Source organism: Scleropages formosus, chromosome 9, assembly GCF_900964775.1.
Source record: "Scleropages formosus chromosome 9, fSclFor1.1, whole genome shotgun sequence".
Classification (NCBI taxonomy): Eukaryota; Metazoa; Chordata; class Actinopteri; order Osteoglossiformes; family Osteoglossidae; genus Scleropages; species Scleropages formosus.
This window is the reverse complement of record NC_041814.1, coordinates 3376025-3399891: the sequence shown is the minus strand read 5'-3', so window position 1 is coordinate 3399891 and position 23867 is coordinate 3376025. Positions and strand designations below refer to the sequence as shown.

Below are 23867 nucleotides of genomic sequence, written 5' to 3'. Positions count from 1 at the left end.
GTCTGGGTTTGAGTCCTGCTTGGGGTGCCTTGCGATGGACTGGCGTCCTGTCCTGGGTGTGTGCCCTCCCCTCCAGCCCTGCACTCTGTGTTGCTGGATAGGCTCCGGTTTTCTGCTGACCTGCTTGGGAGGAGTGGTTTCAGACAGAGTGTGTGTGTGTGTGTGTGTGTGTGTGTATATATATATCTCCCACCAGAGAGCACAACGTTGTGTACATACACTAACATACAGAACCCTTACTGTAATACAGTAACTTTTTGCAAAAGGAATGCTTAAATCTAAAATATGCTCCTTCTCATCGACACTAATGCAGAAGACATTAAATAACCATCTAAAATATTTGAAACATCTAAGTGCCTAAGGCTTTTGCTCAGTACTGTAGGTGTGGCACAGTCAGTAAGTTGTAAGAGTGGTCACTGTGTTTGATGCTGCTGTGTTTGCAGGCCGTTGGTGCAACTGTGTCACTTGTAAGGGCAGTAATGTCAACGCAAGCAGCCGTACAACTTACCAGCTTTACCGCATAGTAGCCGATCAGGTCTAAAGATCAATATTATCCTGTAGATCCATAAACTCAATCTTCTAATCTGCTGACATTGCATTATTCATCAATTTACAGTGAGTACTAATAGTCACATACATAGTCAAATTTGCACACTCAAAAGTTTTTTTTTTGTTTCACACGGTGCTTTCACATTTCTTACTTGAGACCCACACAAAATGTGGTCTGGGTGTGTTTAGACCTTCACTTGAAATGTGACTTAAGTCTTGGATTGGCATCTCAAGGGATGCAGTCCTCAGGGTTTGAATTACCCTTTAATTAGTGAGTGCCGCACACCTGAAACACCTGGTTAACATGTCATATTGGCCAAACAATGACTTCTATTGCATGGTGAACGAAAACAAACAGGAGCACACCCTTCAGCCCTAAAAAAGCACTCAAGGATAAGATGGTTCAGGTTCCTTCAGGACACACTACTCTCCCAGTGCTGTTGGACAGTTAGTAGCATAGTGGTTAGAGCTACTATCTTTAGATTGAAAGGCCACAGATTTGATTCCCACCTTCAGCTGTAGTACCCTTGAGCAAGGTACTTACCCTAAATAGTGCCAGTAAAAAAAAAAAAAAAAAAAAATTACCCAGCTGTATAAATGGGCAAATAATTGTAAGCACCTTAACATTAATTCGCTTTTGAGAGAAGCGTTGGATATGTTCAGCAAGCTGCTTTGATGAGCCTTGAGATTTTTCCACATTTTATACTGTGTTACAAGAGCTGGAGGCTAAATGACACATATTCCTCTTACTCAGCAGTTACTCATTATTTAGCTGATGCTTTTACTCAAATGGCTTACAGTATCTGACCCATTTATACAGCATAATATTTCTCCTGCAGTAATTTAGGGTGAGTGCCTTACTCAAGGGTACTACCGTGGTAGCAATGGGAAGCGGGACCAGAAGCCTTTGGCTTCATACTGCAGTTGGCTTCACTGTTAAGGCAGAAAAAAGTTTATAGGCAATATATATCAACACCATATATATCCTCACCAAGCAGGCAGTGTCAACTCCCATTAGGATCTCAGCATTTAGATTTACTTTCTCAGCCAGAGCGATTTTCATGTAGATTTACAGGGCTTCAAAAACAAACTGCTAAATCAAAAAAAAAAAAACAAAAAAAACAAAACCAAAAGTATGAGTGTACTGCTTTAAACTGGTGTTGACAGCACTTTGCATTACAGCTGAAAATTAGTTATGTAAATAACCATCATTCAATCGATAGGTTTTCATTTATTTGTAAATGAATGCTTATATTGGTTGAGTTAACCCAGTTAATAACCCTGTTCTACACAGAAGCCTGTTATTCTTTGTTTTTCCTGTATCCATTTATTTCTTATTAATGGGCCCAGTTGAAAAGCCAGGAATAAATAAAGACCGGGAAGCTGTTCTATAATTGTAATGAAGGAGGGAGACTGGGATATAAATCAAGCTCTCTACAGGATGTCTTGGAGTTTGTACAGTATAAATCAGGACCTGGCCAGCCAAGTCACACAGGCAATTAATCCTGAAAAAGAACACAGTGCCTTGCTAATGAAGGGAACAATCAACACAACTCACTGGTTTATAGGAGCCAGAAGCCACTGGCACTGGAACTTAAACATTTCATGAAATAAACCGACCTCTGTGATGGAGGTGAGTGGACGTCTACAGTTTTCCTAAGCAAATGTAAGCAAAAAATACCGTAAATACTTCTGGGGGAGTTTAATTTCCATTCCGTAACACGAGTGAAACATTATTTTGGAGTTTGTCTCTCCTCGTTTCACAATCAACCTGAAGTCTGCAAATTGAGCATCAGTTTTGTCTTAGGTTTCAGTTGATGTTTCTCTTGCCTAACTGATGCCACTGTACAAATTAATATGAATTCAGTGATGTATCCAAATCGCCACATAGGCGTGAACAATGCTGGCATGGATTTTTCTGACATGATCAAACTTCAAAATACACCCGTGCTGCTCTGTTAAAGACTCATAATTCCACTGACCCGCAATGTGTTTTAAAAATAGAAGCATAATATTTGTCAACTTTTGAGTACACTCGGAGGAGTAATTGTACATATGGTATTAAAGTTAGCCTATTACTCTAGCACTGTCATTTTGTTTTTTGCAGTTGTCAGCAACTTACCATAATGAAAAATACATTTGTTTGTAAGTACATCAGCTGATTACTACTATGCAAAGTAAAATATTTGGTCCGTCCTTATAATGGACATTTTAGGATATAATGTACTACACACAAATTCAGTTGCTTACAAACACACCTGGTAATTCAGACTGCTGTAAGTGGCCAATTAATGTAAAAAAAAATAGTTCCTCCTCACCTCTTGGGGAGGAAAAAAACCACAAACAGATGAAAAGCTATTGCGGAGGAGGAAAATGGTTGGTCTTTTAAAAACAATTAGCAGTGAGAATACAGTAGGCACCCAAAAGAATGACAGGTACCTGAAAATTCCATCTGTACATACTTTTTTTTTTTATAGAAATGTGATAAGTACCAACAGTTCTCAGAATAAACTAAAGGATTAAAATCATATCTAACTTATACCTTATATTGGTTTGGAGAAACCTAATGCCCGTATAATCAAAATACAATTTTTTGCTTGAATACGCAAGCTCATGATCACACTAAAATCATTTGCCCCAGTTTTCCAAATTCCCATTCAACACAACCAGTAATACATACCACACATTTAAGTTAATTGTGAATTAACACTGATTTATATGCACTTACATACAATATGACAACAAACCAGAAATAAAAAAAAAACTGAGAGCTATGCATGTATAGTCATATAAATGTAGCATATGACAAACTAATTTTTTATGTGCTGAAATTGAATCTGTTTTACCCTTGGTTAAGTATTACCAGTTCTTAAGGCTAACGAGGTATCCCTCCTAACCATCAAAAGAAAGCATGGGATATGCTGTCGGGTTACTTGGAAGCTTTAATGAGACCCACTTGTCAGTATTAATTAGAATAAGAAGTACAACAATATAACTGGTCTAATGACATGAAAGCTAAGTAATACTCTGACCTAACAGAATTCATTGCATGTATTTTATGGTGTCACCATCATAGATTGGCAGTTAATGGAAATTCTAAATCAAAAGTCTGTCATTGAGCCTTGGAGGCCAACTACTTTCTGTAACTGTTGCCATCAACATACTCTCTAAATCAGTAGCAACATATATTTTAAATTAAAACAAAAAAGATACATTAGAAAACACATTCAGTTACCAAAGACCACGCAGTGGATTCCCGTAAATCATAACACCAGTGACATTTTTCTCAACTGCTAGGAAAAACATTTCAGTACATACTTCATTATGCCACTCAATAAAAATGAGATTTTTTTTTCTGGTAAACTATGTAAAGACTGATGAAATACACATTTAAAAGCTTAAGGATGCAGCCAACTACATTCTTTAGCCTAACAATGGTGAGCTTCATCCCAGTCTCTTCTAGAATACACAAGGGTGAACCAAACCAGTAATGCTCAAATATACCACCTGTACAAATACAATTCTGAGAAATTTTTAAATGGCCATTAAAGATATGCTGTCCCATGGTGTTCCCTCAAGCTATCCAGTATTCTTCCATTTTCTTGCACTGAGTGGGGCACTTTGATATTTTTTACTTCAGGAAAAAACAATGCAGATTTCATTGAATGCCCATAACTCATTTCACTCATCAAGATTTGGCCTCTCCAGGAATACCTTCAGTTATTTCAAGGTCCTTACAGATCAACTTCTCAAAGCCTGCAACTAAAATTGAGACTGATTATTCAGCAGCTGCCCCACTGTCAATAATCATCTGCAAAGCTTATTTTTTGTGAAGAATCACTATAAAAGTGCATACACTTAGACCTTAATCCATCATCTAGACTACAGGCACATGACCCCGGTCATCATACGGCATGTACTGCCAAGTAAAACTCAGCCCTCAATTGTTCTACGGAACTAATCATATGCATAAGTCATTTCATGCTGGTGATGAATCACAGCATTTTTAAAGCACTGAAATTAAAGCATTTCCTTGAAGTTTGCAGGACTTGGATGCACAAGGATGACAGATTTGCACCCTTGGTATTGACAAATCAAGCAATTTTAATGTTTAATGACAACAATATTCAGTTATACCAATAAAATCAGCTAAGCCACATGTTTATAAAAGGGGCCCCAATCAAGAAATAAAGCTCAGTATTACCGAATTCTATTATTCCATATCATGGAAGCTCAAGGGATGTCACAGGGTGTTATATTTGCATAACTGCATCATGAACAGCATATGTACAAATAAATAACTGGTGCGCTAAAGCCGATACATACTGTATGACTATTAGGATAAAGTCTACAATGAAAAAAAACATGAGTCGCATTCACTATAATGAAAGGTTGATAGCTGGATAATAAACATTTTAAAAAGATGCAATGATTGTGCACAATCTAGTGGTATTTCACTCTTAAATGTGCAGTTCCTCTAATACGTCATTATTTGGCCAACTTCAAAGGCGTAAGTAAACTTCCAAAGAAGAGATGAGCCAAATTATAGCATTAAGGTGCACTTGAGCAAGTGACACCTCTGTCAGCAATGTGGCATAAATCCCATTTTGGGGTTTCACTAACATTAATACTACTGCTGCTACTACTACCACTACAGCTAACTATGAATTCAATCAATCAGCCCAGCAACAGGCATGTCAAACAAAACACAGACATTTACATCTGTTCAGAAATGTGGATTCTCCAGCCACAAGTGTGTACAACTGAAGAAATAATTAAAAGGAAACTGGAAAGAACAACACATTCAACACCATTACCCAGAGTTATCAATAATCAGCTAAAAACTGCACCACCAAACCAGAGAGAATGCATGTATTAAGTACAAAAGGAAGCACTTATGGTGACTCCCATTCAGTTGACATTCTGTACACAGTTCCCTGCCTCCTAACAATCCCTTATCTCAAAATTCAAAGAACAGACGAGTCACAGTCCCTGTCAGCTCAAAAACCCCTTAACTGCTTCTCTCTCTTACTCTACCAACATCTATCTCTATCCTCTCTTTCTGGGTCTACCTACCGTGGCATTTGCCATCAATACCAGCTTAATGAAGAAATGTAATTATTACAGACAAACTGCTGGCACATTAAGAAATGACAAGAAAGAAACAGTGAGAGACACCATGAGTTGGGGACAGGATCAGTCCAGTGAGAAGAGGGGGTCAGCGTGCTCAGTAGAAGGCTGATGATGCATGCTGCGCAGAGAATGGGGTGAGGGGTGCAGCAGCAGTAGAGTAGGCCACCCCCTGGTGTGTCCAGTGGTTAGGGGCACCGTGGGACAGCCTTCACGTGGTGCTTGGGTAGCTGTAATGGTTGGTAGTGGCGCGGTCCGTGTCAACAATCTGCAGGCTTGCATTGCGCTCCAACTTCTCACTCTCGGGTGACTCAGGGCTTGAGCAGCACTGCGGCCGAGGCTTGAAGAAGTCTGACACATAGTGCACCTATTGGGGGAGGAAAGAAAGTGGCGTGAAGGTGCCACCATGCTGGCAGCAGAAGTTAACTGGAAATGGTTTAAGACAAAGTACACAGTAACCTGTAACACTGGGGTCATGTTTTTTTATTCAGACAATTTAATGACAGTTTGTGCAACTTGTATCCTTAGTAGTGGAATGGATCTAGTGCGTCCCAGTTAGCATTGCCAAGGCCCAGATGAAAAACTGAGACAACAAATATCTATATAAAGCAGTAAGAGGATAATGTTCATTTCCAGTGAATATAAATTAAAGTTTCCATGAGAAATCTCCCCAGTACATGATGGGCAACATAATCAGTAGAATCAACGGGACCTACATTTAGGATGGCAATGAGTGCCCCCTGTAGGAGACCGACCAGAACATCACTCCAGTGGTGCTTGTAATCAGACACACGGGTGTACCCCACATAGATAGCAAATGCCACAAGGAAGAACTGGATTGTAGGGCGTAGGAGTCGGGCCCACTTTGCCACAAGCCTTGCCTGGACATAGAGCTGCAAAAGCAGAATGGGTTGGCATGAATGGTAGACACCAAAGTTGACAATTACTACTACACAGATAACAATGTCTATTGTGAATACTAATAATATTAATGCATTCTCTGAAATTTTCAAGCATAGTGTAATTTAAGTACCATTTTACTTTGGAGATAATTTTATTTAAAATGAACATGAAAGGACAAGAATGCAATACAGACCCCAGTGAATCACAAAGTACTTATTTTGCACTGGAGGAGAATAAATTGTATTGTGTTTGTCATCACACTACAATTTAACTCATTCAATTGTTAAAATATTGTGCTCAAGATAATAAACTTAAAAAAAGGAATTCATCCAAATGTCTATAGATGAGCACATGAAATAGTTGCACACAGCAGTATCACCATGATTACAGTTCAGTACATGACAGAGATGAGCAGTGTAGTGCTAGTTAAAGAAACTATGGCTATAAGATCCTTACGGTCTAGCAGGTAGAGACAGATCCAGTTTGGGGCTCCCGATAGCCTGTGGTACAGTCTGAAATGCTATTCTGGAATACTCTACACCTGCACATGACCGCTGTTGTTAAAGGTGGCTCACTGTTACAACAGCAGCATCTATGTGATATCAAAGGTTCCACACAAAAGAAGAAAGAAAAGTGTACTTAAAAACTGTAGTCAAAGTGACTGAATGCCTGAGTTGGCATTGCAAAGCAGGCTTTTTAAAATTTCCTAAGAGTGTACAATCTCCCCTCCCCTCCCTTCCCCTCTCTCTCTCACACACACACACACACACACACACACACACACACACACACACACACACACACATTTCCCACATGCGAGGAGACAAACTCTGGAGAGTTTCTGGCAGGATGGGAAGAGTTAGGGCCCAGCCTGGCTGGTTCTGTGGAAAATGAACCCTTCAGGCCTCCAGCCAGTGTCTGCTTGCTTTGATACTTCGGCTGTTCTGCGTCTCTGCTTTGCATTTACATGTGGATTTGGTTATTCAGATTTCATCTGTTTAGTTAGTAGCCATTAAGGCTGATCCAAGTTCATCATCTTCATTTGGAATAGCTCAAGCTCATCTGTATAAATCTCAGACACTCCAGGCTTTTGTGCATGATTAGTCTCTTTTTTTTTTTTATTAATAATTAAAATGCTTCATAGAAGTAACCGTATTTGCTTGAATTGGCTAGAAAAGGTTGGAAAATATGGATAATATGATAAGTTCTGTCCTGGTGTGTTTTTTTTTTTGTGTTTTCATAACATCAAAACTGCATTCTACTGCATGCACAAATTTCCATGGAAAAAGATTATCTAAATACATGAAAACTTGTAATTGCAAACCGGATGCAAAAGCTACGTAAAAACATTGTAAAAATAAGCTGAATTCCACAAAGCAGGAGAAAACTGCTTATAATACAAGACAAATGATTAGTAACTGGTAGTTCAAAAATTCCTTCAACATGAGAGACCGGTGTTTTAAATGTCAGTGACTCCATCAGATTCATTTGGCAGTTGAAAGACACATTTATACGATTCCTTGAAAAAATATACTGCTCATCACTGTCTTGTACAGAACTGTCATCATGGTGATAGTACCATGTGCAGCTGTTATTTCATGTGCTCAGGAAACTCACCGCCAGGAAGAGCATGCAGTACATCCCAAATGAGGAGTGGCCGGAATAGAAGGACAACCTAGTGCACATACAAAGATCAGTCATTTTCTGCTGATGTATACTTGATGTATATATAATGCTATACATGTCCACATATCACATAAAATCTCATGCTACAGCATAAGAGGAGCCACAAAAATTCAGGATACAGGTGAAGGCAGCAGGTGCCATGTTGTCATGTAACCGGAAGGTTGTTACAAGTCACATGAAGCGACCTGCTGCTGTACACTTGGTAAAGATACCTATAATGAATAGTTCTAGTAATATTTCCAGACACAAATTCATTTGATGGAGAGGGAAAATTGATAAATTTCTTATTCAAAAAGTTATTTACAGCTGTCTTCTAGGAAACAACTAATAAAAAAAAAAGACATTGCTGTAGTGTGGACATACATTGGTATTTCTGTAGTCCCCTCCCCGTGTGTACCTAGACTCGGTGACATTGTTATGGTTGCCAGTGCAGTTGATTTGGAGCATGTAGCCCCTGCAGGTTTTGGGAGCGCAGACTGCCAGGAAGTTGGGTCGCGGGCGGCCAATGGTGTACTTGGCCAGGTCTGTGAAGGACTGGCTAACTGCTGCTCCAAACAGGAATGTGCCCAGTACCTTGTAGAGTGCAGCTACATATTGGTTGAAGGTGGAGTTGGAGCGGATCTTCTTACTGTACACCAAGTAAGCTTCGCCTGAACATAACTGGACACAGAAAAGAGGTTCAAATGAGAGTTTATACAAGGGCAGCGCATTGTCTATATGGTTAAAGTAATAGGTGCTTGCAAAGAACCTGAATTACATTACAAAAACACCAAGCTGTACAAACTGTTAAATACAGTCAGCTGCTACTGACATTTTGTAACAAATGCCTGCATTACTGTAGTTAAGGTACTTCTGTGTGTGACTTCCATTTTTTTTTGTATCATCATTGGACGCACAGTCTACCAAACAGAGTGAACAGCTGCAACATCTGTACTGTACAGATCTATGTTTTCTGCTGTTATCACAGTTCAAAAGCAGGAATCCATCAGTTACGGAATCTTTTTTCAATTTATAGATTTACACATTGCATGCTCATACATACATAAAGTTAAGTATTTTAAATGAGCAAAATATACGCGCTAATACCACATCAATGTATTATGTTATTTAGCTTTCATAATTTAAATATATAAACTAAGCCTCTTACACATGATCAGCGTTTTTTGGTCGTCAGAAATTCAATACGTACATCCTTAAAAACGATCCAAAAAACAGAACTGCATGTCACCAAATAAAATGGTCACAGTTACACACGAAGTTAAATAGACAAAGGACATCAGAAAGAACTTTCAGAGTTTTTAAGAGGATGGAAAAGACAGAAAGGATCCATCCACTGCTACTGAGGAAGAGAAATTAATGGTTGTAATAGTTAGTGAGATAAAAAAAAAAGTTGAAAATTAAGTGCTTTTCACTTGGGACTTTGACTAAACCTTGTTTTAGTAAGTCGCAGGAGCTACCATCTGCTGCCCCCCTTTTTGGCTTTTGAAAATAAAGCTTGATCTCACCCCATTACTCCTGTCTGATGGATATCAAAGCAAGTCCTATAGCGGTTTGGTTGTTGACTCTCTCAGATGCGGTCACACACATTTGATTGTGCTCCATGAAGAATGACGAACACACCCAAGTTTTGTCACAACATGTTTTCGGGTTTTTTTCCCCACCTAGCAAGGAACTCATCTGCTTTCATAAAAGCCCATAGAAAAAAATAGAACTGTTCACATATTTTCAAAGTTTTACATTTTAACAAGGAGACCATTATTCAGTCTGAAATCCCAGGCATGACAAGTAAAACATGAAATAAAACTGATCATTCTCACTCATTGACAATGCTTATTCATTTATTTATTTTGTGTAAGGCACAAGTGTGTTTGTGCAACTGCAAAGAGCTGCATACTTTCATACCTGCACATGTCACCTCACAAGTTGGTACTGAATACAAGTACAAACAATGAACAGCAGAAGCATTCAATATTGGGTGTAATTTAAAGGAGTGACTAAAGAACAGCCAAATACAATCCCTTACAATCCACCGTAGGTGTAGCATTTCAAAATCTTACACAGTCATTCTAAACACAAAAAAAATACCTAAAGATGTTAGGTGTATTATATAATCATTTTTCTGTGTTCTGCCATTGAAGTTTTCAACATATTGTAAAAAGAGAACTGCTTAAATTAATGTTCCATCTATTAAAAGTAAACAGTGGTTGGTTTAACCATCACGATCGTTGAAAATTGCCCCAGTGTACTCAACTTTTAGCCATGAAATAGTCAACCCAAGCAAAACATTCCCAGTTGGAGAAAGTATTCAGTTAAGGATTTTTTTTTTTTTTTAAACGTGTGTATTTGTATGATTAGCGGCCAGTGGGTGCTTCGACGTACCTGTGTAAAGTCCCAGGCAATGATAGTGTTTTGATGCACCCACAAACTGACTGACGGATTTTTGGTGTGTTTCAAAATACTAGTGTGTGATGGATGGGCACCGAAATTGTTTTGATGCACCAGTATATGACTGGCATACAGTGGTACTGTTTCATTGTACTTGCAACCATGAGGGCGGGATACAGTGGCGGAGGGTGGAAGAGAAAACTCACAATAATGACGGTGCAGCAGATGGTGACAGCTGCCATGAGGCCATACGTGATGGTGTCATTCTTGTATGGGTACTTGATGCTTTCATCATCGCAGTAGATCCCCCGCTCATAGGGCTTGTACACCAGGTTCATGGTTATAAAAGGCAATGCAGCTGGAAGGAAAAAACATCATGTGGTCAAGCAGCAGGACACAACAAACAGTATACTACTAAGGTCAGTTCACTGTGAGGACATGGATTTGGCTCAATTTCCATTTCACTACCATACATCCAATATCAACAACCCCTTATCCAATTCTGTATCCCAGAAGCACAGGGAGTGAGAAAGAACATATCTATGTTTGCCTAGATGGAATGCAAGTCCATCGCAGGGCAATAACACACACTCATTCAGTCACACAGACACACAAAGGGCAATTTAAAGTCACTATACCTGAAACACATGTCTTTGGACTGTGGGAGGAAAGCAGAGCACCCAGAGGAAACCCACATGAACATGAGAACATACAAACACCATAGAGGTTGAGCTGAATTCAAATCTATGTTCAAAACCACAACCCAGAAGCTGAGACACACCAGCACTACCCTTGACACTATTGTGCCACCCTTGTTTCGCTATCATACCCGGAAAAGATCTGAAGGGAAATGCTGTCCTCATTCAGCCACAACAAAACTCTCTGCTTTGTTTAACCATTTTTTAATTGTAAAAGTTTCCCTGGAGTGAGAATGTGATCGGGAAACCTAATCCAAAAAACACTGTCTTTTTTGGAAGAACACACAGTCATGAATATTTCACTACAGGTGCCAACAACAACTTGAGTATGTGCCAGGGACGAGATTTTACTGACAAAATAGCACTGAAACGTCACCAAGGGAGTGTTTTATGGGGGAAGGTAGCAAGTCATCAAGTTTACCCCATAAATGGATGGCTATGTAAATAATATGTTAAACTACAATAACACCGAAACTGGCTTGACAATGACAGAGTCCTACAGAGCAGAAGAGGAACATTGGCTACCCTTGAGGCCTCTCAAAAGCTGAAAAATGAGCTAATATGAACAGCAGCCCATACTGACATTAAAGCCCAATAAACTCAGCCAGCAAAAGCTTAAACGTGTCCAACCCCAGAGCTCTGTACCACGGCTGTACATGACAGCGATTGGAATCTACTCAATAGTGGAGAAGGCCCATACGTAAACTGAAGGAAGAATCCACCATCATTTTCTAAACTCCAAGGACACAAAGCGCATGTGGCAAGGCATTCATGCTATCACAGACTACAAAGCTACATCACTTGTCTGTGATGGCGACGCCTCGCTCCCAGACACATTGAATGATTTCTACGCACGGTTTGAAGCACAGAACAACATGCCAGCAGGTTAGGCCACCCCAACTCCCACCAACTGGGTACTTTCTCTGCAGCAGATGTCAGAAAGACTCTTTCCAGAGTCAACCCACAGAAAGCTGCGGGTCCTGACAACATACCTGGCTGGGTACTCAGGGAATGTGCTTTTCAGCTTGCAGATGTCTTCACGGACATCTTCAACATTTCCCTCAACCAGGCAGTTGTCCCTGTGTGCTTCAAGACGACCACAATCACCCCTGTGCCAAAGAAATCATTGGTGTCCTGTCTGAATGACTATCAACCGGTTGCACTCACGCCTATCATCATGGAGTGCTTCAAGTGGCTAGTCATGAAACGCATAAAGAGCAGTCTTCCAACCACACTGGACCCATTCCAGTATGCCTACTATCCCAACTGTTCAACAGAAGATGTCATATCTGCTACCATCCACCTTTCCCTGACCCATCTGGACAAAAAGGACAACCATGTAAAGATGCTGTTCATTGACTTCAATTCAGCATTCAACATAATCATTCCTCAGAAATTGATTACAAAGCTGAGCCTGCTGGGTCTGACCACCTCCCTCTGAAGCTGGATCACGGACTTTTTGACTGGGAGACCACAGTCCGCCAGGATCGGCAACTCCACTTCCAGCACCACCACACTGAACACCGGCGCTCCGCAGGGCTGTCTCCTCAGTCCACTGCTGTTTACCCTATTGACTCATGACTGTGCTGCAAAGTACAGTTCAAATCCTTTCATCAAGTTTGCTGACAACACTACAGTTGTGGGCCCCATCAGCAACAATGATGAGTCAGCATACAGAGAGGAGGTGAACCAGCTCACAAAATGGTGTAAAGACAACAATCTTTCTCTAAATGTTAAGACTAAAGAGATCATTGTTGACTTCAGGAGGACCCTGAACACCACCTGCCTAGCCAAGAAGGCCCAGCAGCGTCTCCACTTCTTACAGAGGCTGAAGACAGCCAAACTCCCCCCTTCCATCCTCACTATTATTTTCTACAGAAGGACGATACAAAGCGTCTTGACCAGCTGTCTCACCACGTGGTACAGGAACTGCACAGTCTCCTACCGCAAGACCCTACAGCGAGTGGTAAGAACAGCTGAAAAGATCATCAGAGTTCCTCTTCCCACCATCGACTCCACATACAAAACCGCTGCATCTGCAAGGCCACCAGCATTGTGGACAACGCCTCTCACCCCTCTCATAGACTCTTCGACCTGTTGCCATCTGGCAGGAGGTACAGGAGCATCCACGCCACCACCAGCAGATTCCGCAACAGTTTCTTCCCTGAGGCAGGCCGACTACAGCACCCAGCTGCCCCCCAACGCTCATCTGGCACTGTCAAACAATTAACTCAGCGCTACACTACACCACAACTGCCTACAGCTCACAGCCATACCCGCGTCCACACCGTCCCGTGTATTTAATTGTTGTCTTGTGCTATGTTCTGTGTTGCACCATGGTCTCCGAAGAAACGACATTTCATTCCACTGTACACAAGCGGTATAGAGGAATGACAAAAACTGAACTTGAACTTGAATTCCTTGCGATTATCTCAAACCTACGGTACACTCAATCTTTTATGATCTCATCGATAAATGCATGCTGCAATGAATATGCCCAAACTTTTAATCTACCTTTCATTCTTAGTAAAGCATGCAAGATAGTGCAACCAAACTACATAAAAGAAAGGAATTTTGAGCTTGTGCAGTAGGAGACAGGAAAATAATTCCTCCTGGCTGAGTCAGAAAGTAAATCATGGTTAGTTGGGCCCTGATGACACGTCTCTCTGAGAGTTCCCACTGAAAGAGCCTCAGTTGCCCCGAGCACTTAGGTAAGAACATTTCATAACATTACTTTTTGCATAAGTGTGCTGTTTGAAAGTGGTGTGCCAATTTGCAGTCAGTCAAAACTGCATAAGAAATCATCATAATCCATATGCACCGACAAAAACTGCATATTAAAGTAGAAGGTGTCACAAAAAGGCTCTTTCTGGACACCAAGTCAGGCTTCTTTGTTTTTGTAAAATACATTCAAACAGAACATGAGTGAAAGACTAATTTAACTTGCTTCCACAGTATTTACATCTAGTGTCTCATTTTCCTAAGATGTCATGATCAATGACAAGATAAACATTGCACATTTTTGAAATCGGTCAACAATTAGCACTGAACATGAGTTTGTGGAAACAACGTATTCATCATCAGTCGTTTTACATTAGATTTAATTTTAATGTAGTTCAACATTATTTATTATAGTTAAAAATTGAAATGTATTTTATTATATAAATAATCTAAGATCTTTGCCAAACCGAACCTATAAATAAATCAAGGAATGTCTAAGTTATTTATTTATTGTGGAGATAAAGAAAGTGGCCAGAAGCTGGACAAATTTTTGCAATGAATTGTTGAGACTGAACTTTTTTCATTAAAACTTGTTTATTTCAGTAACTTTTTTTTTTTTTTTTTTTTTTTTTAGTAATTTTACATTGAGTCAGACATTACATTTATTCAAGTAGCAGGTGTTTTTTCCTAAAGTGATTGGTGACTAACTGGTGAGGGATACCAGTGAAAGACTCGACGCTGCTACAGCCTGGGATGTGGATTCTGTCAGGGATATTTCCTCTGGCAAAAGGATAGAATGGGTGCACTCTGGATAGGATGCCAGTCCACTGCAGGGTAGCCATACTCACACGCTATGGGCAACTCATAGTTCTCAATTCACCCAGACTGCATGTCTTTAGAATGTGGGAGGAAACCAGAGCACCCAGAAGAAACCCAAGCAGACACAGAGAGAACAACAAAATACAGACTGAGCAGGATTTGAACCTACGCCTGAATAGTCTAGACACTGTGATACAGTAGCGCTACCTGCTGCACCACTGTGCCGCCCACTGTTATTAATAGTATTTATATATATATGGAAATATATAATATAAATATTAGTGATACACACACACACACACAATGGGAGCCCTGCCTGGGGTGCCTTGCAGCGGTCCCCTCCCCCTTTGGCCTTGCGCTTTGTGTTGCCGAGTAGGCTTCGGTTTGCCGTGACCCCGCTTGGAACAAGCGGTTTCAGAATGTGTGTGTATATATTTTATTTATTTTCATATTGTATATTATTTCTATCTTGCCTTTCAAAATGTTGGCATTTTCAAACATAAAATACTATATATTTTGCTTTTATAAATTAATTTTAGATTACATTTCCCCCCCCCATCTTAGAACCAATTATTTTTATTTGCCTGAAATAAATTTAATTCACTTCCCTCACAGCAGGAATATGCTTAACGGTGATTTCGGGGAACAACACTGTTAACTGGTGTTATTTCAGAATATTGTTATGCATTACAGTTTTATCAAGGATTTTATAGAACTTAAAATATTGAATAAGTGGGGGGATATCTGTATTAAGCAGCTTTTACTCAACATGATATAGAGGTAAAAGTGAGTTTGGAGTTATGAACAAACTGATACACAACAAATCCCACACCGTTACCACAGTGGCACAGTGAGTAGTGCTGCTGTGGCACAGCGCCTGGGTGGTGTGAGAGGATGTGGGTTTGATCCCCACTCAGTCTGTTTGGAGTTTGCATGTTCTCCCCATGTCTGTGCGGGTTTCCTCCGGGGTGCTCCGGTTTCCTCCCACACTCCAAAGACATGCTGTTCAGGTTCACCCATAGTGTGTGCTCCACTGATGTATGGATGAGTGACCCAGTGTAAGTAGTGTATCTAGCAGTGTAAGTCACTGCTGTGAACAAGGTGTGTGGGATGATAACACTACATAGAGTTCACTGGAAGTCGCTTTGGAGAAAAGCGTCTGCTAAATAAATAAACGTAAATGTAACAAAGACAGAACTGTATTTTATGACAGTCTGCCAGAGACGGAGCACATTTACTTCTCCGCTATATGAGCAGATCTCGAAGAATGAATTATGCTCCTCATCTGACGGAAAGCCTGTACATCAACAGAAATATTCCTTGTGTACTTCTCTCATGCAGTGTTATGCAAGTGATAAGATGAAACTATTCATACCCTGAACTCCCGAACCATAAACACTTGAAAGGTCTGGCCGTTTCTTCTACCACATCGCTAAACAATACTTCAAAGTCACCAAGGAGATGAAAAATGTCAGGTTAATCATACAATACTGTAAATTCTCAAAAAAGTTGATGCATAACTCTGCAAAACAAGCAGAGAATTCAGAGGATGTCACATGCTCGTTCTTTAGGTGTGGCTGAGTAAAAGGATATAATTAATATTGATATGTATGCGCGTACAACCGGAAATATAACCAGCAAGGTAATTTTACCAGTGAAAATACTGGCCTCCTTTTAGACCAAGGACTTGTGTGTGAACCCTTGCCACCCTGCCATAATCTTGCTACCACATCACTCTGCACTTACAGCGCACACCACCTGTCGCTGACTGAAGTGGTATTGGACAGCAACCTAGGCGGAAAAAAACAGTCTGTATAAATATTAAGTTGGCCAGAATTCTTGGTTTTAAGGCAAATGCAAGCTTCCTGTCCCCTTGTAAAACTCTGAACTGAAGACATGAGTCTGGGTTTTCTTCCCAAAGGATCCCACAGAACAAGTGCCAAGAATAAGGCTCCATGATGATGGAACAAATGAAAATATCCAGTAAGTATGTGGAAATTTAACTGGAAGGTTAAAGAGGAATAAAGTTATCATAGACGGTACATTACTCTGTGATGATCAGCAAGCACTCGCTCACTCATCAGTAACCACTTGTCCAACAACCTAAAACACGTCTTTTGACTGGAGGAAACCTATGTGATCAGAGAGAACACACAAAGTCTGCATAGACTGAGGTACCAGTGCTTTCCGCTGTGCCACCCACATGGATTTTGTTATACGATGTTAAACTACTTGTTCTCTTTTTCAACAACATCAAGCCCATTCACACACACATCAAGACCTTCTTAGACCAAAAGGAGCCAGAGAAGTGAACCTGAATGTAATACTATGTGCCCACCTACATTTGTAGGAACACACTGTACAGAGAATACTTTTAGTTGACACTTTCCCCCCAGAGTGACTTACTAAATTGTAAAGCTACTAAAAATGATTTACCCATTTATACAGCTGGGTAATTTTCACCAGAGCAAAGCAGGCAGTATACCATGATCAGGGGTACGACAGTAGGGGGTAAGAGTCAAATCTACGACCTCAAAGTCCAAAGGCTGAAGTTTTAGCCACTACTCTACTCGCAGTACATAGCTCTGAGCTGTTTACCCGAAAGAAAAACACAACAAAAATGTTGACTAGTATCTAATTTAACTACTCTGTTTTGCCTTGCTGTCTTGACTGGTGCTTATGCATGTTGCACTCATGCCTACCGCTGCCAATCGTTGACTACGCGTCTCCACTTCTTCTTTAGTAACTTTTCAAAAGTAAACCATTTCTAGAGCCTTCAACAAAGTAAACTGACATTTTTACACCAAAATTTTTCTCCTCCAGCAGTCACACCTGCTTTTCATGTGGGACTTGAAGAGCAGGCAGCCTAGAGAGGCACATTAGCATTTCCCCAACTGCTGTACAAGAAGAACACCCCAAACCTTCAAAAAATTTCAAGTGCAAGCAGAAGACTGCTGAATTGCATCTCAGCGATCTCAGTGTGGTGCTTGGAAAAAAAAATGGCTATTAATTTTTAGTTTTAAGCAAAAATAATGTTAAATACTGAATGCTGTCCTCACCACCGTCCAGGTCCAAAAAAGTAATAGTACAAAGACAGAAGGTTATTGCCCTTCAGTAAGTTCTCCACCCAGCTCACAATACAAAAGAAGCTGTGCAAAGTATGTTCTGCATTTATGGTTTACCACCCTGCTTGAAAGAATTTCAAAAGGAAACACTGAACACTGCATGTATAAGGAAAGGCCGGCTGAGGAATGCTTATGTTTTTTTACCAGTCGAATACATATGAGCGGAGATCACATGCATTAAAAAAAAAAAAAAAAAATATACAGCCCTTCCAACATGCTTATTAATGCTCTATACTGGATTTTACCAGTATGACATGAATCATATGATTCTTGCATTAAAACTACTGGAGAAAGCAAGCTGGAGAAGCAGTTGGGCTGCAGCTCAAACACTGCGAGAATGCTTATCTGTCAGTGTTTAACTGGCTTGTTTTGTGAGAGGTGGTCATTATGGCTGTGCTGCATGTCACACCTTGTGAGGGGTGTTAGTGACCAAACATGCTCTGCTGTATAAAAGCTTATGCTGTTATGCTGAAAGACAGCAGACTGAAGCAAGCATAGAAAAACAGGTGTGTTTGCTTAATTACTGTGTATAGACAGGGTTGGAGGAGGTTCTAGCTGACACCAGCTCATGACCATCACCTCACTGGGAGTGTTCTTGGGGGAGGTTCCCATCTCCTATTTGTCAGTGTCCTTGTGCACTTCATTTGGGATCACAACTTGCAATGAACTTTGCAAATGTTTGCACCCTTAGTATCCAATTCTATGTTTTTATATATACATATATATTTTACCGTTACTAATGTTTCAACAGCAATCCAGGTAATGTCTGACAGGTAACTAACAGATAATACAATCAATATGAGGTTCTGTGTGATAGTTCTGCAGATAATACCTGCCTTTTGAATCTCAGCTTCTTTAAACCTCTCTGCATCTTGTTTGTGCTACTTCTTGGGTTAGTCTCTCCGTTTCTCTAATATTCTGATTTCCTTATTGACGTCACCACGAACAAGGCAGTGAATACAAAAGGCAGGATAAAATTATCACCTATGATTAAACTGCATAGCTTGGGTGAAAGTACTGCTTTTAGCCGCAATGAGAAACTGAGCTCTTGTTTTCTCAGTGTGCCTTTGCATCCAGCTCCAGTGACCTCCCACCCCCAATGCACACAAAGATGTGATTTGTGTTGGGGGCCGCAGCAGGTAATGGCGCCTTTGTGCTCCACAGAGAATGGACAAGAGCTGGCAGAATGAGGGAGGAGACATGCATTCTCATCATCCTGTCATGGACAAGAGGACTATCACAGTAAGGACAAATGTGTTATACAGACGTGTGCTATAACCCTAACCTAAATACACAATTCTGTATAGTCCATTTTGATTTTGTATTGGTGCAGTTTTAACACATACTTATGTAGAATACAAAATAACGGACTGGGAAAAAAGCTACAGCTGGCATACATTAATCAGCATTAGTAACTTTTTTGTTTTGTTTAACAAGCAGCATTTTATTGCACATGCCTGTGCCCCCCATTCTTTAGAAATCATACAAAATACCCAAAGCCATGTTTATCCTCTATGCATATTGCCTCTCCATCCCAGCAACACCACTCAACCACACCAACCACATACTATGTAATTCAAAAGAAGCAAAAGTACAGAAGCAAATGTCTTTGTTTACATAATAGCTTTTGCAGGGGGCTGAAAAAGTAAAGCCAGATTTCCCTGGGCCCCATGGATCTTCACCATCCAGTATAGCAGGGCTGCATAAAGATATCAATCTTTCAGCCTCCTGCGCAACAGCACGGTGGGAATTAGTTTCCGATGACAGCTGGCACCCTGCATCTCGCCTTGAATCAGAGCAGCCTGTGTGCCTCACTGTATGGTGAGGAAGAAAGCCACGAGGCTCTTCCTTCTCCATGGTGACAAGCTGTGTAAATGGCAATGTGGTGTGGAGTGAATGGAAAGAGAGAGAATGGAAGGATGGTGCGCTATGATTTCTTCTCATACAGAAATCACATACACACCAACACACTACAGACATTTTTCCTGCAAATCAAAATATGCTGATGATGATAATAAAATGTTTAAAAAATGACTCAGAAAAATTCTATTTATCACATTTTTATTCAATCTGACTTGGGGTCATGGGATTAAGGAACCAGGTATGGTAAAAGTACACAATGATGTTATAAATTAAATAACACCTAATCCAAATTCACCTTTCAGTTTATTACAAAATAAAGATTAACAGTTCCTCATAATTAGATCCTTATTATCCATGCAGCAGAATATGCAATAAACATAAAACAAATACTTCGAGGCAGAAGTACTGCACTAACAAAAACTACAGTTCTGATGAGCAGATTGTTGAAGCTTCTTTATAATCATAGCACTGAACATATTTGACTTATGAATAAAACAATTACGCATACTAAACCCTTGGCATACTAACAGTTAATTTAGAAAATGTTTTCATGACACATAGCTGAGTCCTTGTGTTTTGCACTGTTAAGCACAAATGTTAACTGTATTAGTACTTTTTATCATAGACAGAAACTGCCCCGATAAAACTTTTAATACTATCCGAAAAAAAAGAATTTTACATCAATACTATTTCATTTTACATATGTATTGACAAGAACTGTTAACATAAAAGTTAGCTAGATCGTGTTGTGAAGAAAAAAAATCTGGATGCTCTCAAGTTTGTTTTTTTTTTTTTTTTTTAAAGTTCAGGCTCATAAAGCCTATTGGGAAATTTTTTAAAAAAGTTTCAAGCTGTATAAATGACAGTCCCATTTGATAAAAGCAAATTTCTAAGCAACAAAACTGCAAAATAATTATAATGGGTATTACACGTAGCCCTAAGCATAAAAAAGCATACAAGATCATCAATGGAATTACTCCAAGATATCTGCAGGACCTGATTACTCATTATCCACACCCCAGGCAGACTGCTACTCTTCTCCTCCGGCTGCTTGGTGGCCCCACACATAAGCGGTCCAAAATCAAATGCCTAAGGGTTGTCTGTTTTGTCTCAACGACAGTCAGTCTCAACAATAATTCATTACCTAAATCCCTACCATTCTGTAAATAAAATATTGTGGTGCACAGCGCTCTTGGTTCAATGGGGCGAAGAAGGATGCACAAGCAGTGTTCATTACGAACATTTACTGGAACACCGGCACACAAAGGAAATAATGCTCTAGGACCCTTTTCTTTAAGAACTTTGACCTCATGTTAACCTTCCCAGCCTGCTTAGCGCCCCCCAGGCTTTCTCTACTTCTCACTGGCAAACACGGTCACTACATTATATTCCCCATAAGTCCCCCCCCAGTGGTTGAACACTTAATGCCAATTTTCTCATAATTCAACTATTTACAACAAACACAGTTCCCGCTCAAACTCTTGTAATGCGCATCATTACAATATGCTTCAATCAGAAATACGTTAAATTTATTCAAAGCAATAAATCAACAGGAAAACAAATCTTTACATAAAAGCTGGTTTGTAGCAAAACTCCTTTGTACCGAAATTATGGATAATTCTGTCTAGAAAAAATGCAAGTAGTGCAAAAGAAGACCGTCTTAACCAAAGCCAAAATGAAGTAACATTAGAACTCAACGTTAGACATTTATTTTCCAGATATCAGGAATTATAGTTTTGGCTTTTTTTTTTTTATGTAAACGATAACAATATATACATTGTACCTGTCACTTGCTAAAACAAGAGAAGTAGTCTAGGCTTAAAAAAAAAAAAAACTATAAATCAAAAGCAATTTCTCACTGGTTAATAACACCTTTAAGGAGGAAAAAAATGAACACAATTGGAAAAATGTTTAATTCAATTTGTTCGTAATTCCAAAGATACATGTACCACTAAGCTGCAATCTGTAAAAGCTATTTGAGCGCTGTCCCTCAGATTATTAGGTTATGTAAAAGCTATGATTTAAAAAAAAAAAAAAAAAAAAAAAAAAAAAAAAAAACCCTAACATTTACATTTATCATCAATAACAGTCTGTCCAACACAAGGCTGTGGTGGCCCAAAGCCTATATTAGAAGCATAAGATGGGATGCAGGTGAAATTGAAAGTAATTTAATATGCTACATTAAAAATTAAACCTAAATTCAGCATTGTTACATTAAAATTAAAAGTTATTTAAAATGACCGAAAACAAAAATACTTTCCTTCAACACATTCCTATTCAGTGCTGATTGTTGTCTCACTGATTTATTCCATAAACATGTGAAACGTTCCTCACTGACACTTACAAACCATATACAAGAGCTGTAAACACTGCGGAAATGAGTTCAGTCAATTCTGTTTAGGCACAACTGCCAACTAACAGCTGGATGCAGACGCAAAAATGCAGGTAATTTCTTCTCTGCAACACACAAAAATGTTATATATTAAATGATATACAATTAGAAATAAACTGGAAGACATTTGTATCTTCAAGCATTTATAACATAGGAAGATACTCTAATGCATGACCTTAGAGGACTGGAACTGGTAGTAAAAAAAATATTTACCCCCCCCACTGATGAAACAAGTTTATACCTTGGGTTAATGCCTCTTTTTTTTTTTTTTCTAAAAAAAAAATAATATACCCAATAAATGAGAAACGGTCTACAATTTGGGTAGCTGGGTATTTGTCTGTCTTTAGTGTTGAATTATAAGTGACTGCAATGGGCTAAACGGGCAAAGCACAGTTTTCAAAGCTTAAAAAACATACGTTGTATTTCAGTTTTTCCAGAAATAGGCTTGTTATAAATCCTTCAGTAAGAAGTGAAAGCAGAAAAAACAGGAAAGAGACCTGACAGTTACACTTGAGAATGCTGTAAGAATACTGACTGGTGAAACAGACAGTTTTATGTATATATTACTTGTTTACAGATTAGATAAACAGGGTCATGTTACATGATTATGCTCCTCCCATCTTATCTATATTCCATCCCTGCATTATGGCAACCCACTTGTCCGGTGAAGGTAACGTGATCCATGGGCAGTTTCAGCAAACGCAGGATGTAAGGCAGGACATAATCTGGTTAGAACACCAGTCCATCATAGGTCATCCCCAAACTGTTCAAGGACATATACATACACATCATGCACACACACACACTAAGGGCAACTTAGGCTCAGTGACCTACCTGAACTGCATATTTTTGGACAGTGGGAAATAACTGCAGCACCCTGAGGAAGCTCAAGAAAACATGTTCACGCCACACAAATACAGTTACAGCCAGATTCAAACCTGCAACTAATGAGTGTTGGAGTGAAACAGACACTAACACTACATGTCCTTTTAGACATTTTTAGTTTTGTTTTTGGATATTTTACTTTTTACTTAAACTAAAAAAATGTTAAAGATTCAACCACTTCTTAAATTAATTCGTCCAGAATAAGCGCTAGCTTTCAAGCAGCCAATATTCCACTCAGGTCTTATCCCTTGAAGACTTACTGAAGAATATACAAGATATATAAGATTTACAACATATGCACGTGAGCAGCTCACAGAATGAGAAAGTTCATTTTAATGTAACATTTTTTAAAGATGTCCCCAGAAAACTGAACTCCAACAGCATTCCTGAAATGGGTCAGACACTGTAAAGAACTAGAGCAAAGAATAAACATGGAAAACCATTAGATCCTCATTCATTCACACTGAAGGAAATCCAGACACACCATCTCCATCAACAGTGAGGGATAAAACCAAACATACACCAAGAGTAACGTGCAAACACATATGAGGACAGACAAATGGAAAAACAGACGACTTTGCCCCACGAGGGGGAAAAAAAATAATAAAAACAAGACAAACTTACAGTGCTTCAAGGCAGTACCCAAACGTGTCAACTCAGCATGGACATATTTCCGCACAGCTTGCCAAATATAACCACTAAACACAGAGC

The 23867-nt window shown here is 39.5% G+C and overlaps 1 protein-coding gene across 2 annotated transcripts in view; it reads right to left on the bottom strand.

Moving 5' to 3' along the window:
• Positions 1 to 1866: 1866 nt before the first annotated feature.
• The window catches only part of plpp2b (phospholipid phosphatase 2b), a 30995-nt gene continuing 8994 nt past the window's right edge, over positions 1867 to 23867 (bottom strand). For both annotated transcript variants that reach the window (XM_018728314.2, XM_018728315.2), the window contains exons 2-6: positions 10860 to 11011; positions 8666 to 8928; positions 8200 to 8257; positions 6396 to 6572; positions 1867 to 6046 (exon numbers count right to left, since the gene is read on the bottom strand). In XM_018728314.2, the coding sequence (XP_018583830.1) occupies positions 5891 to 6046; positions 6396 to 6572; positions 8200 to 8257; positions 8666 to 8928; positions 10860 to 11011 (806 nt within the window). In that variant the 3' untranslated portion in view covers positions 1867 to 5890. The remainder of the gene's footprint in view (positions 6047 to 6395; positions 6573 to 8199; positions 8258 to 8665; positions 8929 to 10859; positions 11012 to 23867) is intronic.